Below are 23186 nucleotides of genomic sequence, written 5' to 3' on the forward strand. Positions count from 1 at the left end.
CCTCTAACAGGCCTGTCGTCGTCGTTGCATGGGCGTAGCTGACTTGCAACAACCATGATAGAATTTGGGATGGCAGCGGAGTTGAAAAGAAAGGAACGCTAATTATAAAGAGGCAACACTTTAATAATAGATAACTCGGTCGGTGTGTGCTGTACAACGATTCCATAGACACAGAGTCGTTTGAACAAAGGAATTTGGCTGGTGACCGACTGACGCGTACCAATTATACATTAGTGTGTAATCAGAAAAGATTTTAACATCGAGATTCAGTGTAAGATGTCTCGACTTGTGTCTTTAAGATCTCAACAGACTATTTATTTCGAAGGTGGTGTAAGTCAATTAACACTTTGACTGCCGGGGTTTCTCCTGTGACACCACGTTGGTCATAGCTGACCGGAGTGCTTGAGCTACTTGTATACAATAATTGTAAAAATTGAATGAAAATTGACAACTAGTGTATTTTGAGTATAAAAGCTAATTAGAAGATACTTTGAAATAAAAAGTGCCCCATTGAACAATCAAAAATTTTTATTAGAACATCCATCAATAAAATATTAGAACAAATCTTGCATCTAGCTGTGCACTCTCGTGACGTCCTGAGCGAAACACGTAATTTCGGCGTGGCAGTCAAAGGGTTAATTCAGAATATTCTCTTCTTTTTCCCCCGTCTTTTTTACCAATTATTCGCGATAATTATGTGGTTTACATTAGTGGCGAACGTCGTTGCTAGAAAATCCGCGGAAACGTTACTGCACCCCGTTTTCAGAACAACGTCCTACGTCGTTTCCCGAAACGATCGTAATTGCGACACGGAGCGAGCCTTACGTCGACCACCCTTTGCGTTTCCGCTCACCCCTTCTTCACCCCTTTCTTCGTCCCTTCTTCACCTCCTCCCGCGTTGGTTCACGAGAGATCGTACGCGATTGGACGATTTAGGAACGCGTTTAGCACCCCCGTTTAACACCTCGCAGCTTTCAACCCCCGAACGCGTGACCTTTTTCGCATTCCGCGTCGAGGAGCGCATAGAAACCTCTCGTTTTTCCCTCTCGCGCAATATCGTCTCGCGTTTTCCATAATGATTTTCGAAGCAGAGAGGAAGAGGAATTATTCCGCTCGAAGTATCGCAATTTTCCATTTTTCTCGTTCCCGCTGAATGAAAGAATCGTGATCGGTTATACTCGTGACTGTCACGAACGCGCATAAATTATACGGCTCGGCGTGACGCGTAATCCGTGTTAAACGATGCATGCGATTTACGCGTTCGCTGCAACTAAGCGAGCCAAGATAAATTTCGTATCGAAACGAATTACGAATAAAGCTGACGAACGACGGTGGTCCTCTTCTCGAAAACACCCGGATACCCGCGATCCAGGTACGGAGAAGACGGAGAAAAATTGGCTCGCGGGGAATTCTTCGGGGTTGATGAACGCGACGAAGGGCACGCGTTATCCGGGCGGCGGCCGATCGCATCGCAGCCTCCGGGTTAAATATCGACGCTCTGCCGTGTAAAATCCACGCGATCGTTTATTTCCTGGTATTTACTTTGTCCGTCAAGTACATCTGGTTCCGGTTAAATATCATCCACACCGGCTTTGCTCGATCGAACGTCCTAGGGAACTTAAACGGACATGCGTTATCGCGCGTATGCTCCGCGTATATATCATACCGGTATCATATATGTATCACGATTGTCTGATTGCAGGATATTAATCGATGCGTACATCGGTGAAGAAACGAGAGACGAAGGCACTGGACGCATGTCGACGAAAACGATAGATACCTGATACACAGCCGAGGATAGCAGGTTGCAGAGGAGAGAGAGAGAATACGACTGCGTGGTCTGGGACAGGTAGCGAGGACCTGTGGCTCGGACCGTGATCGAGTTCGACTCGGAAGCCGCGATCGATGGCGCCATTCAGCCCGCGAAGCCATCGTTGTTGTTTCTCCGACAGAACGGACTGATATTCGGCTCATCCTCGGCACGGGATAGAGCTACGGCAGCTGTGCAACGGCGCGAGAAGAGATGTCTCTTCCACCATCGACCGAACGGGTCCCCGACTGGTCCTGAGCCTCGTCGATCTTCCTCGAACCTTCGTCCACCGCCTCTTTCATTCTTCTTCGAGAACAGAGCGCGCGAGATCGTCGACGAGTTGCCGAGAAGAGCCAGAAGACTGGATCGAGTTCGAGGAAGATGAAGATCGCTGGAGCCGTTTGAGTGCTAGCTAGAGAGGGTTCAGGAAGAGACATCCAGAGATCTCGGAGAGGCTGTGCAACGTCGTTGCCTAGAATCGTAGGCTGCAGGACCCTGATAGAGGTCGGCACGAAGGGATGACAGTCGTCGAGGAAGTCTCTCGGACGTTGTCAACGAGGAACCCCCCGAGCGCGATGGAGTCGCCGACCTGGTGCACTCGCAGACTAGGTGGTAGCTCGTCAGCTATCGAGGAGTCGAGCTCGTCGCGTCTCTCGATCGCGAGCAACCCCGTGAACGATCGTTCTTCCGAAACCGACACCACCCCATGCCTGGCTGACACCAGCGCGGACGCCAGCTCCGCGTCCTGTCACTGCCATTGCTCGTCAGGCTGCGTCGCCACGCGTTCTCACTCTTGGTCGAGTCGCCTAAACAGAAGCAACGTTTGCGACCTCTGCGAACGCCTTCGCGGAAGAAGCCGCAACTGCTCGACGCTCGACGGAACGGCCGAGGAAGGACGCTTCGATCGGGCCCCGAGACGCGAGCAACGACGCCCTCTGGTCCCTCACGCGGACCACGCTGTCGCTACCTCCAGGATAACGGAGTGCGACAGGTTGAGGCCTGACGCGTCCTCCAGCAGCTACGTCTCCAGCGTCGTGCGGTGGATCTCGAGGCTGGAGAGATCGATCCGCTGGACCAGGCAGAAGCAGTTCGCCTGGATGATTTTGTTCCTATTGGTACTCGTGTTCCCCGCTTCCGCGGACCTGCAAAAGGGAACGTCAAGTGGTTCCTCCAAAGAAGAGGGTGGTGAGTCGATCAATTACGTCTTATACTTTTACTTAGTCCTCGGTCTCTTACTTAGCTACTCGTTTTTACAACAGAAGACACGCGTAGCTTGGTCAAACGATCGGGTCTCTCGATGCTGATTTTTCCGAGAGAACTGGTAACGAATCGGAACACAACAAGCACAGTCGATAATCGAATCGCGACTCCGCGTCGCGCGTTAATTACATTCGGCAGAGTTTTAACGTTGGCTTAATAACCTCGCAGTTGGTCCACGCGTCTCACTCGTGATTCGCTTCGACCAACCATCCGGGACGAGGACGCGCGTAACATCCTCGCGCTTTTTACCTCCCGCATCTAATTTTCCGCTCGAAGCTTAAACGTTCCGTAAAATATGAGAGATCATTGGCTCGGAGAAGATGCAGGTTCCTCCAACGACGCTCTGAATATACCACATTTGTCTCGGCGTCTTCGAGATGTAGACCCCTCTCGAACCACCCCCGTAACTCTAATTTTCACCATTCTAACCTCGAGGACGATCCTCGCTCGCTCTCAAACTGCTTCAAACCGCTTTCGATGTAATCCACGAATCAGGGCAGTCGGAAGCGATATCCCGGCTCGTTTTCTTCCCCTGGATCTCGCGGTACGGTCGTACAAGTACCCCGCTAGAACGACCGTGCTCGCGGGAAGCGGAGGCGCAGGTTCCTGGATCCGCAGGAAAATATTGACCGCGTCTATCCGTTTCCACTCGGCGAGCGCGCATCAACCGAACGTCCGAGCGAATGCAAATATTAATTAATTGCCGGCGAAATTGCAGACGGGTATCAGGTTCGTTGATTTTTCCGCGTCGTCGATGATGGAGAACCATCGCGCGCGCGTACCGGCTCGCCTTTCCCGCTTCCCAGCTTCGCTCGATACTCGTCTTATTCCCGATTCCAGTTTCGATCGATCTCGATCGTATTTGAATTAACGGAAATTTATGGGAAGCTGAGCATCGAGTTGCTTTTACCTCGAATCCTTACTTGGATCTTGCCTCGATATTTAGCTCGATATTTAGCTGGATATTCAGCTGAATTTTTCCACGAGTTGCGAGACGAAATTACTCGTGGAGGAAGAAAACGGGGATCGGATATTGGCGCCAGTGAAGTCATTAAGCGGTGCTTAATAGACGAATCTTGGACGGGTTTGACGTTGTCATGACGAGGGTGAACGCGATGCAGCGAGCACTTCCGTTGGCCATCGCGGAGGAACGTTAACCGCGAATCACGGTGTCTGGGTGCAAACGAGAAGACTTTTTCCCTTTTCCACGCTAACTCGAAGCAAGCCTGGTAACCACGCGAAAGCTTAAATCGGTATAAATTACTTTCGCGTTGGGAAGCTTCTTTGGCTGCCAGCAAAGGGAAAATCGAGATCCCTCGGGCGGCCGGAACAAAAGGACCCGTTCTTTCGAGATAATGCGCGCTGTTTCTCAAAAGTACATCCCGACAATGCTACCTCTAATACCTTTAATTAATGTTCTCGATTTATCAAACGGGACGACACTGAGAATCCTCTCGAATCGCGGACTTGATCGAGCCAGCTATCAACTTTCTTCCTGGAATTCAAGAAAGAAGGTTAATTTTTATGTATAATTGGTCTAATCGCGTTTCTATCGGTGATCTATTCTCGCGTGGATCGAAAACGGGAGAATATTTGAATAGGAGACAGAGCTTTTATATTTCAGCCGAGATCGACTTACAGACTCGCTGTTATATTTTTGTTAAATCCGTCTATTTTCCTTTTTGCGAGACGTATTTTTGTTAAGGGAATAGATAATTTGATGAGGACCACAGAAATTCGCGCGAATTAATTCGTTTACTTACGTTCCTCCACGTGGTCGCGTTCCTTGGAACCCCCCCAATGAACCATCTTTCAGACGTCCCTGAACGACGCGCGTGTTTCGAGGAATTCGAACGAACGTACCTTTTTTTCCACTTTGATTCTCTCCTGTTTCGAGAATTCGACCGAAAAATACGGCTTAATACTAGAACTACTGACCTGTAATCGGGGTCTAAATATAGATGCATCGGAGGTCAGCATCGTCGAGCTAGCGCGCACCCATGTGCATCCAAAAAATTGTTCAGGGTCGTGTACGAGGATACCATATTGTCGAGAAATAGTCAAATTTTTAATTACTTATAATAGGATGGATACAATGATCGCCGAGTAGGATTAATAATAATTAGCAATAATAATAGGACAATTTACAATTTGCTCTTTCTCGTGGGTTAGCCATTCTAATTTTTAGCAAAAGGGATGCCGATTTTTTAACGAAAATGGAGAATAATTTTGCAACTTGGACTCGTCGAGTAATAATAAAACCGAAAAATCGGGGAACCATTTTATTTCAACGTATTCTCACTAATCGCCGAGGCGTTTGCACCGGTTTTATTCGACTGGTTCGCGATAGTTCCTCTAAAAGGAAACGAAGATGCGGAGAAAGGAATCGGACCTGACTCTGGCATCGCAGCAACGAGTTTCCCTCCTCTTGTCTTTCCTTTTCGTCCCACGAATGGTAAAATTCCATCCTCCCGTTCCTCCTCGTCCGATGATCCATCGGACCTGATTCGACCGAATTCGTTTAACCAAGAAACAGGAACGTATCGGTTGGTTAAACAGCGCGTTATCTCCGAAGTACTCATTGCCAGGCCGGCATGCAAATCGCTCGAGCAATTTGCATTTCGTGGCTGCTCGCCTCCGAAGCGTGTATTATACGTGACTACTCGTTCGACGCGATTTTCACCGAGTCTGGAACTGCTAGTCTTATCTATCCCCTTCTTCTGTCTCGAAAGCGTATCGACACGAACGAAGACAAAAGCCTTTAGCCTGGATCCAGCTCTCGCATCCTGGTCCAACGCGAGAGTATCACTCGGACCAATCGACGTCTCGCAGCTGTCGATCTCTTCTCAAAGTGTGCTTCGGCGTGGACTCGGGTCCAAGGATCCAAGAATCCGTGGATCAACGACGATTCGCGGTGTCTTAACGCGTGTGCCGACAAAGAGGAACGATTCATTGACAGATCACGAGATAGTGTTCCGCGACTGGTCCGTGAACTCGAGTCCAAGAATCCGAGAATGAAGAAAGATTAGCGATAACGCGACGTTTGTCGGTAAAGAGGAATAGATTAATCACAGATCATGTGATACTTTTTTCTCCGCGGTCCATGTATGAATTCGAGTCCAAGAGTCCAGAAGAGTAGTAGGAGTAGGAGAGGACGATTAGTAATTTGATGCTTTCGTAGTAATTAGGTGGTGGTTCTTTTGCTTTATTTGAAATTGGGAAATTTTAGAATTTTGGGATCTATGATTCGGTGTTATGCGATTTGAGACGGTAAAGGAGGGTGTGATCAGTGATGGTCCACGCGATTGTTGGTCTTCCTCCACTCGTCTATGAACGCTAGGTCCAAGAATCCAAAAATCCACGACTTAACTATGATTCGCGACAATATGACATTCATTTTCAAATGAGACTAGACCAGTGATATATTTCGCAATACTTTTCTTCCTCGATTAACCTATGGACACTAGGTCCAATAATCCAAGGATCCAAGAATCCAGGAATCCACAATTTAACTATGATTCGCGACAATATGACATTCATTTTCAAATGAGACTAGACCAGTGATATATCTCGCAATACTTTTCTTCCTCGAATAACCTATGGACACTAGGTCCAAGAATCCAAGTATCCAAGGATCCACGAATCCAAGAAACCACGGTTCAAGTATAATTCACAACAACATGACATCCATTTTCAAATCAGAACAGACCAGTGGCAATTCCCGTAATACTTTTTAATCTTGCCTAGCCTATGGACACTAGGTCCAAGAATCCAAGGATCCAAAGATCCAATAATCCAAGAATCCACGATTCAACTTTTATTCGCGACAACATAACATTCATTTTAAACACAGAACAGACCAGTGATAAACCCCGCGATACTTTTCCATCTCGCCTAGCCTATGGACACTAGGTCCAATAATCCAAGGATCCAAAAATCCAAGAATCCACGATTCAATTTCTATTCGCGACAACATAACATTAATTTTCAACCCAGAACAGACCAGTGATAAACCTCGCGATACTTTTCAATCTTGCCTAGCCTATGGACACTAGGTCCAATAATCCAAGGAGCCTAGAATCCAAGAATCCACGATTCAAGTATAATTCGGAACAACATGACATCCATTTTCAAATCAGAACAAACCAGTGACAAACCTCGTTATACTTTTGTTTCTCGACTAATCTATGGACACTGGGTCCAAGGATCCAAGAATCCAAGGGTCCAAGAATCCAAGGGTCCAAGGGTCCAAGGATCCAAGAATCCAACTATCCAAGAACCCGAAAAATCGCAAATAAACGACGGTTTGATGTACATAGGAACGGCGGGCACCGCGATTTGCCTAAAATTGAATCGAAGCGGCGTTTCTCGAAAAGCGAGCGCCGTCTCGCATCGCGGTTAGCTCCGCACGAGCAACTGACCTTTCCAGCTAGACCCGCATACCTTACCAGGATAATATCTCGAGGTGGTAACGTAGCCTGCAATTGGTGAGGTTCCCGCGCGTTGATAATGCGCTTTGAAAATTCGCCACGCGGCAGTGTGGCGGGGCGAGGAGCGAGTACGAGCGAAGAGAACGGCGCGGGAGCGTGAAACGAGGCGAGGAGAGATCACGGAGCAGGGAAAAGCGCGATGAACGCGGAAAGCCATAAAGGCGAATCTCGCGGAGATGCGGCAATGCGTATTTCACAGCTGGCCCAACTTCGTTTCGGCTAGCATTAAAACCAAATGCGCGACCACTCTCCTTCTCTCTCTCTCTTTCGTTTACGCTCGAATTATGCAAATAGCGTCGCGAAGTGCCCGGATGCCATTCCACGGACTCGCAAACTCCGACCACTTCGACGGTCCAAGTGATATGTACGTCGGGATTCACGTTTGCGTCTCGCTTTAACAATTTTAGCGAGTACGAATCTTCTCGAAAAGACAAAATGCAAATACAGAGTGATGTTTCTTGTTTCTCCTATTAGGCAGGAAAGAATCCTCCTCTTGACACTTTATTCAGGTTTATCGTAATAGACTGACAGAGATTTCCTCGCTTTTAGTCACAGGGTGTGCAACTCTTAACTTCAGAATAGTGACGTAGATACGTCAAATTGGCTCCTAACAATAGTGGCGATGGACGTCAGATAGACTCCGTATTTTTACAATACAATAGTAGTAGCTTCCAGTCAAATTGACTCCGTATCAATAGAGTTGACTTGGTGTCAAATGGACTCCTTATGAATAGTGGTAACTTGACGTCAAATTGATTCTGTATCCTCAGTAGTGACATCTAATCCTTTGCACTCGACGATTTTTTGGCTAAAGAGGAGTACGAGTTGAAAAATTTTCTGCTACAAGGCTGATGATATTTTTGAGCAGTAAATTAGAAATCGTATAATAATTACCATGCAGAATTATTTGACTTCGATACCTTGTACACTGTTACATTGTTCTAAATTTGATATATTAATTAATATCGAGCTTCGAAATTTTACGAAATGATGCCTGAAGTGCAAGAAGCACAAAGGGCTAAGTATCTAGTAGTACACTGACAACATCTAGGTGCTTAAGGAAACGACAAATTGACGTCACGTCACTACTAGCGTCACGGATATAATCACGAATAAATTTACACGGATCCGAATAAAATTGCTCTCGTTTGCATCTCGCGAGCATACTCGTACGTGGATTTACTCCAAGTCCCACCATTCTCGACTTACTCTCACGCGCAGATTCGCCCTGTGTATACCTTTTGGTTCCTTTCTCTCCCGATCTTTCTCTCACCCGCGTCGGCCACAGAACTGTTAACGAGAAATCGCGATATCGAGTGGGTAGATAATACGGGAGATAATTCGAAAGACACGAGCCCCGAGAATTGGTCACGCGCGAGTGGAGCCACGATCGGCGGTTATCTAATTGACACCCTTCGTGAGCAGCTGCGTCGCGACGCTTGCCCGCACTTTCCCTCTCGATGCGTGCCTTTTCCCCTCCGATCGACCTGTCGCCACCGTTTCACCTCTGTTCTTTGCCGGCGATTCGTTTAATCGGCCGCAGGTCGGTGACCCGGTGACTTTTCTCGCTTCCGTGCAACCCCTGCGCGGCGTCGCGTCGCTGTCGCGGGATCCGCAGGATCTCGCGATCGAGGACGGCCGAGCAACGGTTCGAGCTGCTAATTGGCAGGCGCGCGCAGGAAGCACGCGGCGCGCTCCAAGAAAATCAAATTAAAACGCGATTATACAAAACTCGGCACGCCGCGTTAATTCCCCAACGCTTCCGCCGGAAATTGAGTATTCGAGCGCGGCGATACGGACGCGGAACAGGATGCCGTTTACCGTGAATCCATCGACGCCACCGTGGCCACCGGGACCAGCACCGGTTCTGTCTTTCGCCTCAACCGTTTCGCCTTTGGACTCCGAGTCCAACCATAACCGTTGCCGATCAAGTTCCTACGAAGTTTTCGAGACCAAACCTGCGTGAATTTCACAGGGCATTCGTTGGTTAATTAATATTGTCCTTCGATCGATTAATTCCGAGCATCCATCGACGCCATTATGGTGACGAAAGCTGACACTGTTTGTTTCACCTTTGGACTCCACGTCGAACCATAACCATTTCCAATGAAGATCTTACTCACCGTCCGAGGTCAAATCTGCGTATATTATACAGGGAATTTGATAATTAATTAGTACGCCCTTCGATCTGTCGATGTCGTGAATCTGTTGACACCATTGTGGTGACGAAAGTTAGTACCGTTTCACCTTTGGACTCGGCGTCGAACCATAACCATTCCCAATGAAGGTCATACCAATTGTCCGAGGTCAAACTTGCACGTATTCCATAGGGTATTCGTAGTTTAATTAGTACGTCCTTCGGTCTATCGATGACGTGAATCCACCGACGCCATTATGGTGACGAAAGTTAGTACCGTTTCACCTTTGGACTCTGCATCGAACCATAACCATTCCCAACAAACACGATACCGATCGTGCGAGGCTAAACATGCGTGTACTTGTTGAAATTTCTTTGTAATAGAAATATATTCGTGGGATTCGAGGAGACTGAGACGTTTCGTGAATACCCAGTCAGCCCTCTGCTTCCTACACCTATCAGTTCTTGACCCACCATTGATGTCCCAGGTCTGAGACACGGGCCCGCTAGGTAGTTTCGCCGATGAGACCACTAACAGACCCAAGACTAGGCGCATTCTCATTCTCCACCTTCTCTATCCTTCACTCGCACACGCGCACAGCGTTCAGAAGCCCCTGTTCGTATTCGTTGATAATAGGATTAGTACGAAAGCGACGAAAGTCAGCACCGTTTCGGCTTTGGACTCCGAGTCGAACCATAACCATTCCCAACGAAGATGATACCGATCGTCCAAGGGCAAACGTGCGTGTACTCCACGGGGTATTCTCTGGTTAATTAATGCGTCTTTTGATCGATGCAACCCCCTATTTACTTCCTCCACCAACTCCAATCTCGCGGTTAAAGAGGACGTTCTTTTATAACGGGGGTTGGTTATTCGTGCATAGTGTGTTAGCTAAATACGACATTGTATTTGTGTTTTTCTGGATTGGGTATTGGCTTCGAGTATTGGCTGAGTTTATTCCCTTATTTCTGCATCCATCAATAGTGATAGATTCAGCAAATAATCCATCATTTAACTTGGAATCTGCGGTCCTAGGGCCGCAACAGCGTCCTAGGGCGCATGTATGTCTGTCTGGGCCATAACAACGCGTTTACATAGGACACATTTATCAATCCATCGATCCTATCCGTTGTTTTCGTCGAACGCATATATGAGCTCCTCGACCAAACTTATGGTTTCTGCCAAACGCATATATACGGCGCTCGTCCGCAAAGGGTTAACCACTTGCGTTGGCAAGAAATTCACAGACGCGTGTGTCAAAACGGTCCAGTGTTTCTGTGACAATTGCTTGACGACGTGTGTACCACGTCGTTGCCGATTCTGCGACAGAAGCATTGCGACGTGTATGACACGTCTTTTCAGCGCAAGTGGTTAAGTGTTTTTGACAGGATTGACTGCTCTGGTGATCGGGAGCTCACCTTTTATAGCGAGCCCCCGATCGTCTTCTGTCTTCGCAGGGGGCACACGTCCTGGGACGTTCTTCATGGTTCTGATCTTTCTAGGACCACAATTCGCAACACGTACCCCTGCGCGATTTGAAACTGGCTATCGAACGTCTCTCGGTCTTTCGAGGTCTCTATAAGTTCCTTCTTGGTTCCGCTTCCGATAGCCATGGGGCACCGTCTTTTCCCAGGTGTAGAACACTCGCGGAACATTTTCGAAACATTTTCAAAATATTTTTAAAATATTTTCGCGCTTCTCCATCGAACCACTTCAAAAGTCTCTCCTTCTCTCCCCTCTCCCCGATCACCCCCGAAATGGCTGCTCTGCTCGATTATTTCGGTCGACGACTGGAAGACGACCTGGACAGCCGTTCTCTGGCGTGAGCGTGGAACGTTTCTCGAATTCCGAGAGACCCCGAGTCTGCGGGGTGACAGTTGTTTATTTTCACGGATTCGCCGAGATTATAGCGGCGTTAAGTACTTCCGCGGAAAGCGCGAGGCAGACAAAGAGACGCGGACGCGAGGATGGAGCGAGAGGGGTTGGGACAGGGGGAACACTGTCGCGCGAAATCGCGTTAGCCCTCGGTTATTTACGCGTACCTAAGCGTTGCTGTCCTGTCGTCGCTTATTATATATTCTAGCTCTAATGCACCGCGATCTCGGGCTGGCAAGCCTGATGCCAGGCAGCCTTGTTCCCGGACCACCCTCGGATTCGCGCTCGCAGGGCCGTCTAATTCCGGCGCATCGCTGATGAGCGAGAATTAATGTCCTTCGCGGATGGAGCAGCGAATTGGATGCAAAGATGGCGGAGGCAGGCCGACGAAAGCCGCGAAAAGGCCCGGGAACGCGTTGGGAACGGGGAAATCGTGGATGGACACGGGGTGCGAGGGGGTGGGATTATCCTGGCACATACGCGGAGCGAGGGAACACGATGGAGCGTGGAGTCGCGTCGCTTTACTCGCGCGCGGCAGCATCGGAACGGATGCAGTCGCGTGGAAACGGATTTCGAAGCTATCCGCCGGATCAATGATCGATAGGCCGAGGATCGAGGTCCGGTGTTCTCCGCCACGATCGCTTTTCGCGTTTCGTTTTCGGTGAATTAAACTCCTCGTTCTTTTTTAGGTTAATTCTCTTGGCAATTGGCCCTTCGATTCTTCTGCGAAATTAACCCTCTGGTTCTTGCGAAAATTAATTCTTTGGGAAAGGAACCGATTAATTGTTGTAGAAATTAATTGTCTGGCCAGATAGTCCTTCGATTGTTTGAGGATTTAATTCTCTAGGAAATTAACCTCCTGGTTCTTTCGTAAATTAATTCCATGGGAAATTAGCCCTTCGATTCTTCTGAGAATAAATTCTCTGTAAAATTAACCCCTTGATTCTTCTAAAAATTAATTCCCTTGAAAATTAGCTCTTCGATTCTTCTGAGAATGAATTCTCTGTAAATTTTACCCCTTCGTTCTTTTGAAAATTATTTCTCTAGGAAATTAATTCCTTGGTTCTTTTGTAAATTAATTTCACGGGAAATTAGCCCTTCGATTCTTCTGAGAATGAATTCTCTGCAAAATTGACCCCTTCGTTCTTTTAAAAATTATTTCTCTAGGAAATTAACCCTTTGGTTCTTCTATAAAATAATTTTCTAGGAAATTAGCCCTTCGATTCTTTGGAGAATAAATTCTCTGTAAAATTAACCCCTTGATTCTTCTAAAAATTAATTCCCTTGAAAATTAAACCTCGGATTCATCCAAGAATGAATTCTCCAAGGAATCAGTCACCTAAGCATCGAATTATGTCACCAATATTTTTTGTAATCCCTGCTCCAGGGATATTAGGATAAATACTTCTAGTCTTCCTAAGATGCACGCATCGATCTCGTATTAAACGCATTGATCCTTCAGAAACATACAATTCCGGATTTCTTCCCACATAATTAACGGTATTCCATACGACCCAGCTTTCCAGTACAAATTAAAACCAAATCAATCATTCGCATATTTTTCGAATGCATAATCCAAGCCTTTAGATATGTTAACGATATTCTTATCGAGCATACCATGACAGGTTTTGAACCAGTTCTTCGTCATCTTCGAAACCCTCCAGCCTAAACATTCCAATAAAACCTCGCCACACCAATATCATACGAATAAATCCCCTAATCACATCTATTCACTCATTTCTCTAAACTTCTTCACAACTTGACGACTTGTCACCCCTCCACCGAATTTCTTAATTCAAATCACGTCTCCTCACCACACCATACAAAACCTCCCTCCTTTCGATATTATCCCCCGATATCCCCACCACGATCGTGGAAAAATTATTAAAAAATCCATCCCCGTGCAGGACGAATTAATTAGCCGACGAGATATCTGGCACGAAGAAGCGGAGCGTGGCAAGTTGCTCGCGCAACGATATTCCGGCGTGGGTTTGGCTAATTTATCGGAACGCGGCGGATCGATGAGTTAGACCGGTTCGTTCAACTCCGGACGGATGAAAACGCGGGGAAAAATTGGAAAAAGTTGCGGCGTGTTCGACACGCGAGATGCTACACCGGTGGACGGAGAGGCAGGAGCGTCATCTGGATTCCGCGACGATGTTCCTCCGCGTTAAACCGGCCCTCGAGGCCAACCGGGACACGAGCCGGGCCCGACCCGGACCGTAGCCAGTAAACAATTAACGGCATCGCGATTCGAGACGAGTTTAATACGTCAATCGACCACGAGGTCGCGTCCGATTGATTAAAAGCCTCGAAATTACCGCGGGAAATCCCGCCGTGCTGACAAAGAGCTCGCTGCGAGTATCGCGCGCTGATTGCCATGCAACTTCCAGCAGAGGTTAGGTTCATCCAAAGCGTCCGACCCACGTTCCATCTACGGCTTTCCATCGCTTTTCTTTTACCTCTTGTCATTGTAGAAATGCGGAGGTTGATTCGAAGATAGAGAAACACCTTGGCGACAATCTGACGTTATTAGAGGGATTCGAGGGGGTCGGAGGGGGTTCAAAGTTTCGCTAAAAGTATTCGTAATGAATCCGTAACTCGGATTGAGAACGTTGTAGAGCGATTAACACTAGATTTACGAAACCCATCAATTTGACGGATGGGTTGCTCCAATTATGCGATGATAACAGATTTAGTTAACTTATATTAAGACACGTGGTTTTCTTTACCTGTAAATTTGACAGGTGTCCGTAGAAATAGATATATAGATAGAGTCCGTAAACCTAGTGTTAATCTTTTTAGTATTATGGTGGTCTTCAATGACCGACATTTGCTTCCTCACTGGGGCCATGGTGGTCACCTGTATCCAGCGATATTAATTTTTTAATTTATATTTGTTTTATTCTAACCACTTTTTGAAAATTTACAGAACGTAAATGAATAGAGAATTTTAAATAGAAGACATTGATAATTTGCACCATTCCTTTTTTGTCATACTGTTTGCTAATTCCTCTGCGAAGGGTTAATTGTTTTCTCAATTTTTTAATGTTACAAACGAGGCTCGGGTTTTTCTGCGTGCTGCACAGTGGGTTGCGGAAAAGTTACACTTGGAACCCTTCAGCAAGGTTCCCATAGGCTCTTTGACACCAACTGCGTCATTCAGTTTAGCTTCGAGGAACCATCCAGCTTATTAATTATTCCTCGTAGCAAAAATAGATCCCGATGCAGATGACACCATTAAAATCATGATTTCTCTCACATTGGAGATAGGAAAATATGTTAGTAGAAAATAGCAGTCAAAAAAATAGTAGAAGAAGACATCTATCTTCAGTTCAGTCAGGGTGAATATAATATATATTGTATTATCAAAAAATAATTAGAATCACACACGTTCTTCTCATGGCCGTACTCACTTTGCACATGGCTGCACTCACGCCATATTACATTTTTCTGATCTTCTTTTCTTCCGCTCTTACTCCCCTCTCCACACGTAGACGTCACCACCTTATAGAATACAGAGGTACTCTTAACAACTTTCGAATAATTTATCGTACTTTTACCACCCTTTCCGTAAAATTGATGCACACCGTCTAATCATCACCCAGACCCACGTGGCGCCATGAGTCGCGTCCCCTTTTCTCCCGTTCTCTATTTTTCCTCGCCAGCCAAGAGCCATCCTCGAAGTCCGGTCAGGTACGTTGGAACAAAGAAGGCAGCCCCGAGAGGAAATAAATGGAAGAGGGAGCATCGAAACGCTTAACGCGGCCGTCTTATCGTGCATCATACGGCGGTGCAAAACTCGCCCAAGCCGAACGACCGTCTCGACACAGTAGACAATCAGTAAGCGATTCACGTTCTGGAATGTCGTCCGGAACGAGTTCAGGACGTCTTTGTCGCGAGCGGCCACATCCCACGGCCCACATTCCCTCGTTCTCGTGCTGCGCCACGTGTCCCGCGCGATCGCCGTCGATCGTGTTCCACCGCGTCTATGTCAACCTGAATCCTAACAAAATTTTCGGCTTCCCAGAAAGGCTCCCCGTGTTGGGAATTCCTCGATCTTCTCTATTGAAGACCTCTGCGTCATCCAGGTGATGTAGTCAACCTAAGTATCGTCTATATGCTGTCAACTCTTTGACAGCGTTTAGGCTAGGTATAGCCTTTTGTACCCGTTTTATTTACTGTGTATCTCTACGATACTGATTTACAGCGCATAATAGAGTATGTATGAGATCTGTCTAAATGAATCTAAATTCCTCTGCGTCTATGTCAACGTGGATCCGAACGAATCCAGATTTTCGGATTCCCAGGACTGCTTTCCGTGTTGGGAATATCTCGATCTTCTCTATTGCAGAGCTCTGCGTCATCCAGGTGACGTAGTCAACCGAAGTATCGTCTATATCGCTGTCAACTCTTTGACAGCGTTTAGGCTAGGTATAGTCTTTTGTACCCGTTTCTATTTACTGTGCATCTCTACGATACTGATTTACAGTGCATAATAGAGTATCTATAAGATCTGTGTAAATGAACCTAAATTCCTCTGTGTCTATGTCAACGCTTATCCAAATAAAATTTTTGACTTCCTAGAAAGGCTCCCCGTGTTGGGAATTCCCCGATCTTCTCTTTTGCAGACCTCTGCGTCATCCAGGTGACGTAGTCAACCTAAGTATCGTCTATATCGCTGTCAACTGTTTGACAGCGTTTAGGTTAGGTATAGTCTTTTGTTCCCGTTTCTGTTTACTGTGCATCTCTTCGAAACCGATTTACAGCGCAATATAGAATACGTATGAGATCGTGTAAATGATCTTCGATTGAATTATACTCACGAACATGTTTGGCCTACGTCTCACTTCTGCGTTCTTTTCCTCGTATATCGTGAACGTTTGAATTTACAAAATGTAGATACATATATGTTTATTGTATTTTTATGACCGCGATCCTCCACTTCTTCCCTTTCTTCCGCTTCGTCTGGCAATTCAGTGTCAAGTCTATTGGCAGAGCACACGCTCTCGGTTGAGACCCCCTGATTTCGATTATGCGTATTTTATTATACGCCCGAGACTCTTTTTATCCGGTGCTCACGTACCGTGTACAAGGAACCGTGTAAAAAGTTTCGTAAAACAATTGGTTTGCGACATAGTGCGAGATTGGAATAGACGATAGAAAGAGTACCTTAAAACCCAGGCTAGCCGATGACATTTTTTAATATTGGGACTTCCGGTTTACAACGCGTGTCCAAGTGACACATATACTTTACATTAGACTGCGAACAAAATAATAAAAATAAATCTCGCTCCCATTTCAATAAAACCCACTGGAAATCAGGTTTTTCAGAGACATTGACATGTGATAGCCAATTGCAGAACTAAAACTCAGAAATCCGTGATTTTCACTGTTCCTCTGTCGAATACTTATCAGTGCTCAGTGTTTGAAGATAGAAATAAGCAAATCGCGTTGAGAAAATCTCGCAAAAACGTAGAAAACGTGCGAAAGAAGCGGCGCGACTGAAGAAAACCGCGCAAAAGCGAATCGTATGAAACAGCACGGTATAATAAGAGCTCCGGGTGTAATTATAATAGGAAGTAGGTGTTTCGTGTTCTCGTGCAGTATCTTTCACGCAGACGCGTTACGTGCTTCCGGGGATTGAATATTCATAGAATCGAAACTCGGATTCCTCGACGACACTGTCCACCAGGCTTTCCAAAATGGCGCGAAATGAGCCATTGACAGACATGTATCTGTGATACTGATTGGCTGGATACTAGATCTCGCGAAAATCTTGCACGGGATCGAAGCGAGAGATCCGGAGTCCTCAACGCCATGGTATGCCATGTTTTAATTGCGACAGGAAACAGGAAACGCTCCCGGTTCCCGTGCAAGATTCTGCCAACATCGTGTGCTTCCACGGGATTCGATGTTTCACGATTCGGATCTGCTATTCGAATCACGCTTGTCTTAATCGCACTGCGAAATAGGAAACGATTTAGGCGCTTAGGTGCGAATCGGGGTAATAGAGGTTGACAGAATTTGGCAGAGTTTTGCTCGTATCGGCCTCGTATCTTTCAAGGAACTGCTCTAATCGAGGGATTTCGATTCCCACGAGAGTATGCGCAATTTGAAACAGGTGCGAACGTCTTCAGGTGATCGAACACATAAACATTCACGTTCCTTAGCGCCACTGTCTAAGCTACGCGCGCCTTAATTGTAACCGGAAATGGGAAACGCTTCGGGTTCCCGTCGAACGTTACGAGATCCAGATCGCACGGAGCCGTTATCCAAACTACGCTTGTTCTAATTGCATTGCGAAATAGAAAAAGTTTCAGACGCTCGTGTGGGATCTTCTTCCGAACAGGTGCACTCGCTTGCATAAAATCGGCCGGAGAGACTCGAATTCCTCAGCGTTGCTGTTCATCGCGTGCGTGATCCGATTTTAGTATGAAAAGGCAGGAAATTAAATTAACTAGGATCGGTGGGATCGGTGGATGAAAATGTTAGGAGAAGAGAAGAGAACCTTGGAAGAATTGAATAATTATTGATTTATTTATTTATTTCTGTCGATGTCAACGCGATTACACCGAGGACAGAATTTTTATGTTTGAAACTTTAAGTTAGGCAAGTTTAGTATTGAAAACTTATGGAATCTTTGACAGGGGCGCAGGATCGCGCAGTGATTCGGATGACAGGATTTTTAAATTTGCAAATTCGAGTTAGGCAAGTTTTGTATTGCAAAATCACGGAACTTTTGCAACACGTGTGCAGGATCACGCAGAAATTCTGAGGGCAGGATTATTAAGTTTGAAAATTTGAGTAACGCAAATTTAGTATTGTAAAATCGCGAAATATTTTTGACAGGTGAGTAGGATCGCGCAGAGATTCGAAGGACAGAATTCTTAAGTTTGAAAATTCAAATTAGGTAGATTTAGTATTGCAAAATCACGGAATCTTTTCAACAAGTGCGCAGGATCGTGCAGAGATTCGGAGAACAGGATTTTTAATTTGAAAATTCGAGTTAGGAAAATTAAAAATTTAATTGTAAAATTACGGAATCTTTTTGACAGAGCAGAATTTTTAAATTTGCAAATTCGAGTTAGGCAAGTTTGGTATTGCAAAATCGCGGAGTCTTTTCGACAGGTGTGCAGGATCGCGCAGAGATTCGGATGACAGGATTTTTAAATTTGAAAATTCGAGTTAGGCAAGTTTTGTATTGCAAGATCGCGGAGTCTTTTCGACAGGTGTGCAGGATCGCGCAGAGATTCGAATTCCTTACAATTCGGAGGACAGAATTCTTAAGTTTGAAAATTCAAATTAGGTAGATTTAGTATTGCAAAATCACGGAATCTTTTCAACAAGTGCGCAGGATCGTGCAGAGATTCGGAGAACAGGATTTTTAATTTGAAAATTCGAGTTAGGAAAATTTAAAATTTAATTGTAAAATTACGGAATCTTTTTGACAGAGCAGAATTTTTAAATTTGCAAATTCGAGTTAGGCAAGTTTGGTATTGCAAAATCGCGGAGTCTTTTCGACAGGTGTGCAGGATCGCGCAGAGATTCGGATGACAGGATTTTTAAATTTGAAAATTCGAGTTAGGCAAGTTTTGTATTGCAAGATCGCGGAGTCTTTTCGACAGGTGTGCAGGATCGCGCAGAGATTCGAATTCCTTACCGTTACCGTGCAACATGTGCATGTTCTAATCGCGAGGGAAGGAAGAAAGCAGGATCTTTCCTTCGACAGGTGCGAACGGATCGGCATTTAGATTCCGTGACACCACTGTTCCTGTTACAAAATAAATGTACACTGTTTTACAATCGATATACATGTAGGATATTTTACTGCCTGGGATGACAGTAGTAGTCATAAAAGAGTTGTATACAGTGACAGATCATCCTTTGACTCCTCTACGTATAGGAATATTTATTATACTCTTTTATACAATCTTTTCACTCGTGGTTCACTCCTCTACGCAGTCAAAAATTATCTAATTTAAATTACTAATTTTTTAGTAATCAAGGTGTCAACCCTTCGCGCTCCACGATATTTCCAATATAGAGAAATAGTGATTCAAAAATTTCCTGCCATAAACTCGACGATATTCTTCAAATCGGTAAATAAGAAATATAAGGAGTTATTTTATTTCAATATTTTATATCCAATATATTAATTAATTTCCATTTTTGGAATCTTATGTGAGTTTGTTGTATAACAGCCGTATATTTATTATAAAATTATGATTTACACACGTCTTATATCCTGATTGTTCACTCTCACGCTTCTTATAACAAATTGAACTTCCTTATAACATATTGACTCTGATCCATAGCAACTGCACAACACCACGCATTCTAGATCTACCACTCGCACTTCTGAAAACATACATATCTACATTCGTGCCATTACTCGATCTCATACACTTGCATTCACACTAGTAAAACCAAGTCCACATCTTATTAAATAGCAACTGCTGGTCTCTCGAGTGCACAGGGTTCAGTATAATCTTCGTACAATTTCCCTGCGATTTTAACACTAGATTTACGGAACCCGTGAATTTGACGGAAGGATTGCTCCAATTATACGATGGTAACAAACTTAGTTAACTTATATCAAGACTGTTAATATAATATATAATTGTTTTTAAATTAAACTAATAGTTAAAAAAAAAAAAGAGGTTAAATTCCTCACCGCTACCGTTCAAGCTAAACAGCCTCTAATCCCGCGGCGAAGAGCAGAATCATGCCGACACCCGTGCAGGATCTCCGCCTGGACAGGTGTGCTCCTGGATCGCGATCCGATCGTGAGCCTTCGAGGTCGTTGATTCCGATCGAACGCGGCCGTAAATCTCGCCTCGCCGCGACGCGCGTTCTATTTCCCGATACTTTCGGATTACGCGGCTCTCTAAGTGGGTGCACGCGTCTCGGGTGAACGAATTTATGCTCGTACTGCGTCGCAGTTCACGAGACACGTCGTCGCCGACGCCGGACTATTTTCGACGGCGAGCAGCCGCGGATCCGGCATGGCGGCCTGAACTCGCTCGAGGAATAAACGCGCGGGTGAACCTCGAGTCGCCCTGGACGCCATCTTTGGGTCCTCAGTAAAGGACCCAGAGGGTCATCGTGCACTCTTTTGGTACGTGGGGATTTAAATAATCGTTTTCTTCCGGGTCCAGTGACGAATTTCGGCCATTTTCGACGACAGAGGAATAAACGCGCGGCTGAACCTCGAACCTCGAACCTCGAACCTCGAGTCGCCCTGGACGCCATCGTTGGGTCCTCAGTAAAGGACCCAGAGGGTCATCGTGCACTCTTTTGGTACGTGGGGATTTAAATAATCGTTTTCCTCCCGGTCCAATGACAAATTTCGGCCATTTTTGGCGACAGAGGAATAAACGCACGGCTGAACCTCGAACCTCGAGTCGCCCTGGACGCCATCGTTGGGTCCTCCGAAAGGACCTCGAGGGTCATCGTGGACTCTTTTGGTGCGTAGAGATTTAAGTAATTGTTTTCCTCCGGGTCCAATGACAAATTTCGGCCATTTTTGGCGACAGAGGAATAAACGCGCGGCTGAACCTCGAACCTCGAACCTCGAGTCGCCCTGGACGCCATCGTTGGGTCCTCGGAAAGGACCTAGAGGGTCATTGTGCACTCTTTTGGTGCGTGGGGATTTAAATAATCGTTTTCTTCCGGGTCCAGTGACGAATTTCGGCCATTTTCGACGACAGAGGTCTTCCACGCGATGTTTCCAAGCTTTTGTCCGCCTTGAGATCGATTTACGCGGCTTGGAGTCACCCTGAACACCCCTGAAAGCACCTCTAGAGTGATTATGGACTATCCCCGGTACAAAGGAATCGGATCAGTCGACCCTTTTCAGGGCCATCGACCGAATTTCGGCCATTTTCTAATAGCCTAGACTAAGATCTTCGAGACGCCGATGCTTCCACGCTTTCTTCCGCTTCGAGATCGCTTGACTCTCTGGTTCTAGTCAGCCTGGACGGTTTTCAATGGACCTTCAGAGTGATTATGGACTATGTTAGTCTAAAGGGATCGAATCGGACGTTTCTTTCCGCGTTCATTGACCGAATTTCAGTCATTTTTGATGACAGAGGTCCTCGAGTGACCGATGTTTCTACGCTTTGTCCGCTTCGAGATCGCTCGACTCTGATTCGAGTCATTCTGGACACCTTTGGAAGGACTTCCAGGATGATTGTAGACTCTATTAGTCCAAAGGAATCGAACTAGCCTCTTTTTTTCCGGGTCCACCAACCGAATTTCGGCTATTTGCGTTGGCAGAGGTTTGAAGAGATCGGTGTTTCCGCACTTTGTCCGCTTCGAGATCGCTCGATGCAGGTTCGAGTCATCTTGGGCACCTCTGGATGGACCTCCAGAGTGATCGTGGACTCTGTTAATCCAAAGGAATCGAACCAGTCTTTTTTTCCGGGTCCACCAACCGAGCTTTTTGCTATTTTCGTTGACAGAGGTTTGGAGAGACGGATGTTTCCGCGCTTTTGTCCGCCTCGAGATCGCTCGACGCGGGTGCACGTCTCTCTCTCGGGCTGCGCCGGGACGTTGACTCTCCGTAGCTGCATTCCAGCGAAACAAGCATCGCCGTGGTCGTGGTGGTCGTGGTGGTCGTGGTCCCAAAGTGAAACGCGACGCGACGCGGACCAGCACGCGATTCCGCGTACAACTTACCCGTGAAATAATTAACGAAGATAATTGCCCTCCGCTCGCCTATTTTCTCCGTCGACTTTTCGTCCCTCGTAAATTTTCCATCCGACAAGCAGTCGCTAATTACGATTCCGCTTCGCTCGCGTTACTCGCTTTTTCTACCCGCCCCACCCGGCCTAGCTCCAGTTCCATGTACTCGTCCGGCCTCGTTTCGTTCCTGGCCACTGGCGAACCGATTTCGGCACGCGAGGAGCACGCAGGCACCGTCCACAAGTCAACCACCGCGAGATCGATAGGTTTCCACGTCGGAGGGGCTGTAGGGTCAGCGAACACTCGCGACCGAATTTCACCCGTGGCCAGTTTAACCCGTTTTTCTCTTAGACCCCGCGTCAACCTTCGCATCGTGAAATTTCCCAACGCCAGTTCCCCTTCGAGTTCCACTTCCCTCTGATATCCCGATATTACGAACGAACGCGCGAGATGCCGATATATCGCAGCGGAATTCGCGAATTTCTCGCGACACGCGTGGATATTTTAATATCGCAACTCGCGAGCTATGGTAATCGGTCCCATGCGCGAAAATCGGGAATGTAGAGCGATCACTTCCGGAAGAACGACTTCAGGAGCGAATAAAGATGGCTGCCGGAAGGACGCTGTAAATTCGCGATTATGGCGAAAATTTGTCTCGCTGCTGCGAGTAAACGCAAGCGAGGTGCGTGAAATAATTGATTAACGTCGGAGAATAAAAGCTTGAAGTTATGCTAATTCGATTCGTCTCATTATGGCGATATTGTTAATCCGTGATTCGTTATTTGGTTTTGTTTTCACCGAGAAAGTCGAAAAATCTGAACAATACGAAATTTTTTAGATATAAAAGACTGTAATAAATGGTGTCCTAAAATTTGCGCAAGATTCGAATTTTGCGCCATTTATGTGGTAGTGTTGCCAAAAAGG

General features: G+C 46.2%; 1 protein-coding gene across 1 annotated transcript in view; it reads left to right on the plus strand.

Moving 5' to 3' along the window:
• Nucleotides 1-2292: 2292 nt before the first annotated feature.
• The window catches only part of InR-2 (insulin-like receptor-like), a 66263-nt gene continuing 45369 nt past the window's right edge, over nucleotides 2293-23186 (plus strand). Inside the window, exon 1 of the mRNA XM_017899138.1 lies at nucleotides 2293-2995. Within this exon, the coding sequence (XP_017754627.1) occupies nucleotides 2386-2995 (610 nt within the window). The 5' untranslated portion in view covers nucleotides 2293-2385. The remainder of the gene's footprint in view (nucleotides 2996-23186) is intronic.

Source organism: Eufriesea mexicana, unplaced genomic scaffold (genome assembly GCF_001483705.2).
Source record: "Eufriesea mexicana isolate 0111107269 unplaced genomic scaffold, ASM148370v2 scaffold4744748147, whole genome shotgun sequence".
In the NCBI taxonomy this organism is placed as follows: domain Eukaryota; kingdom Metazoa; phylum Arthropoda; class Insecta; order Hymenoptera; family Apidae; genus Eufriesea; species Eufriesea mexicana.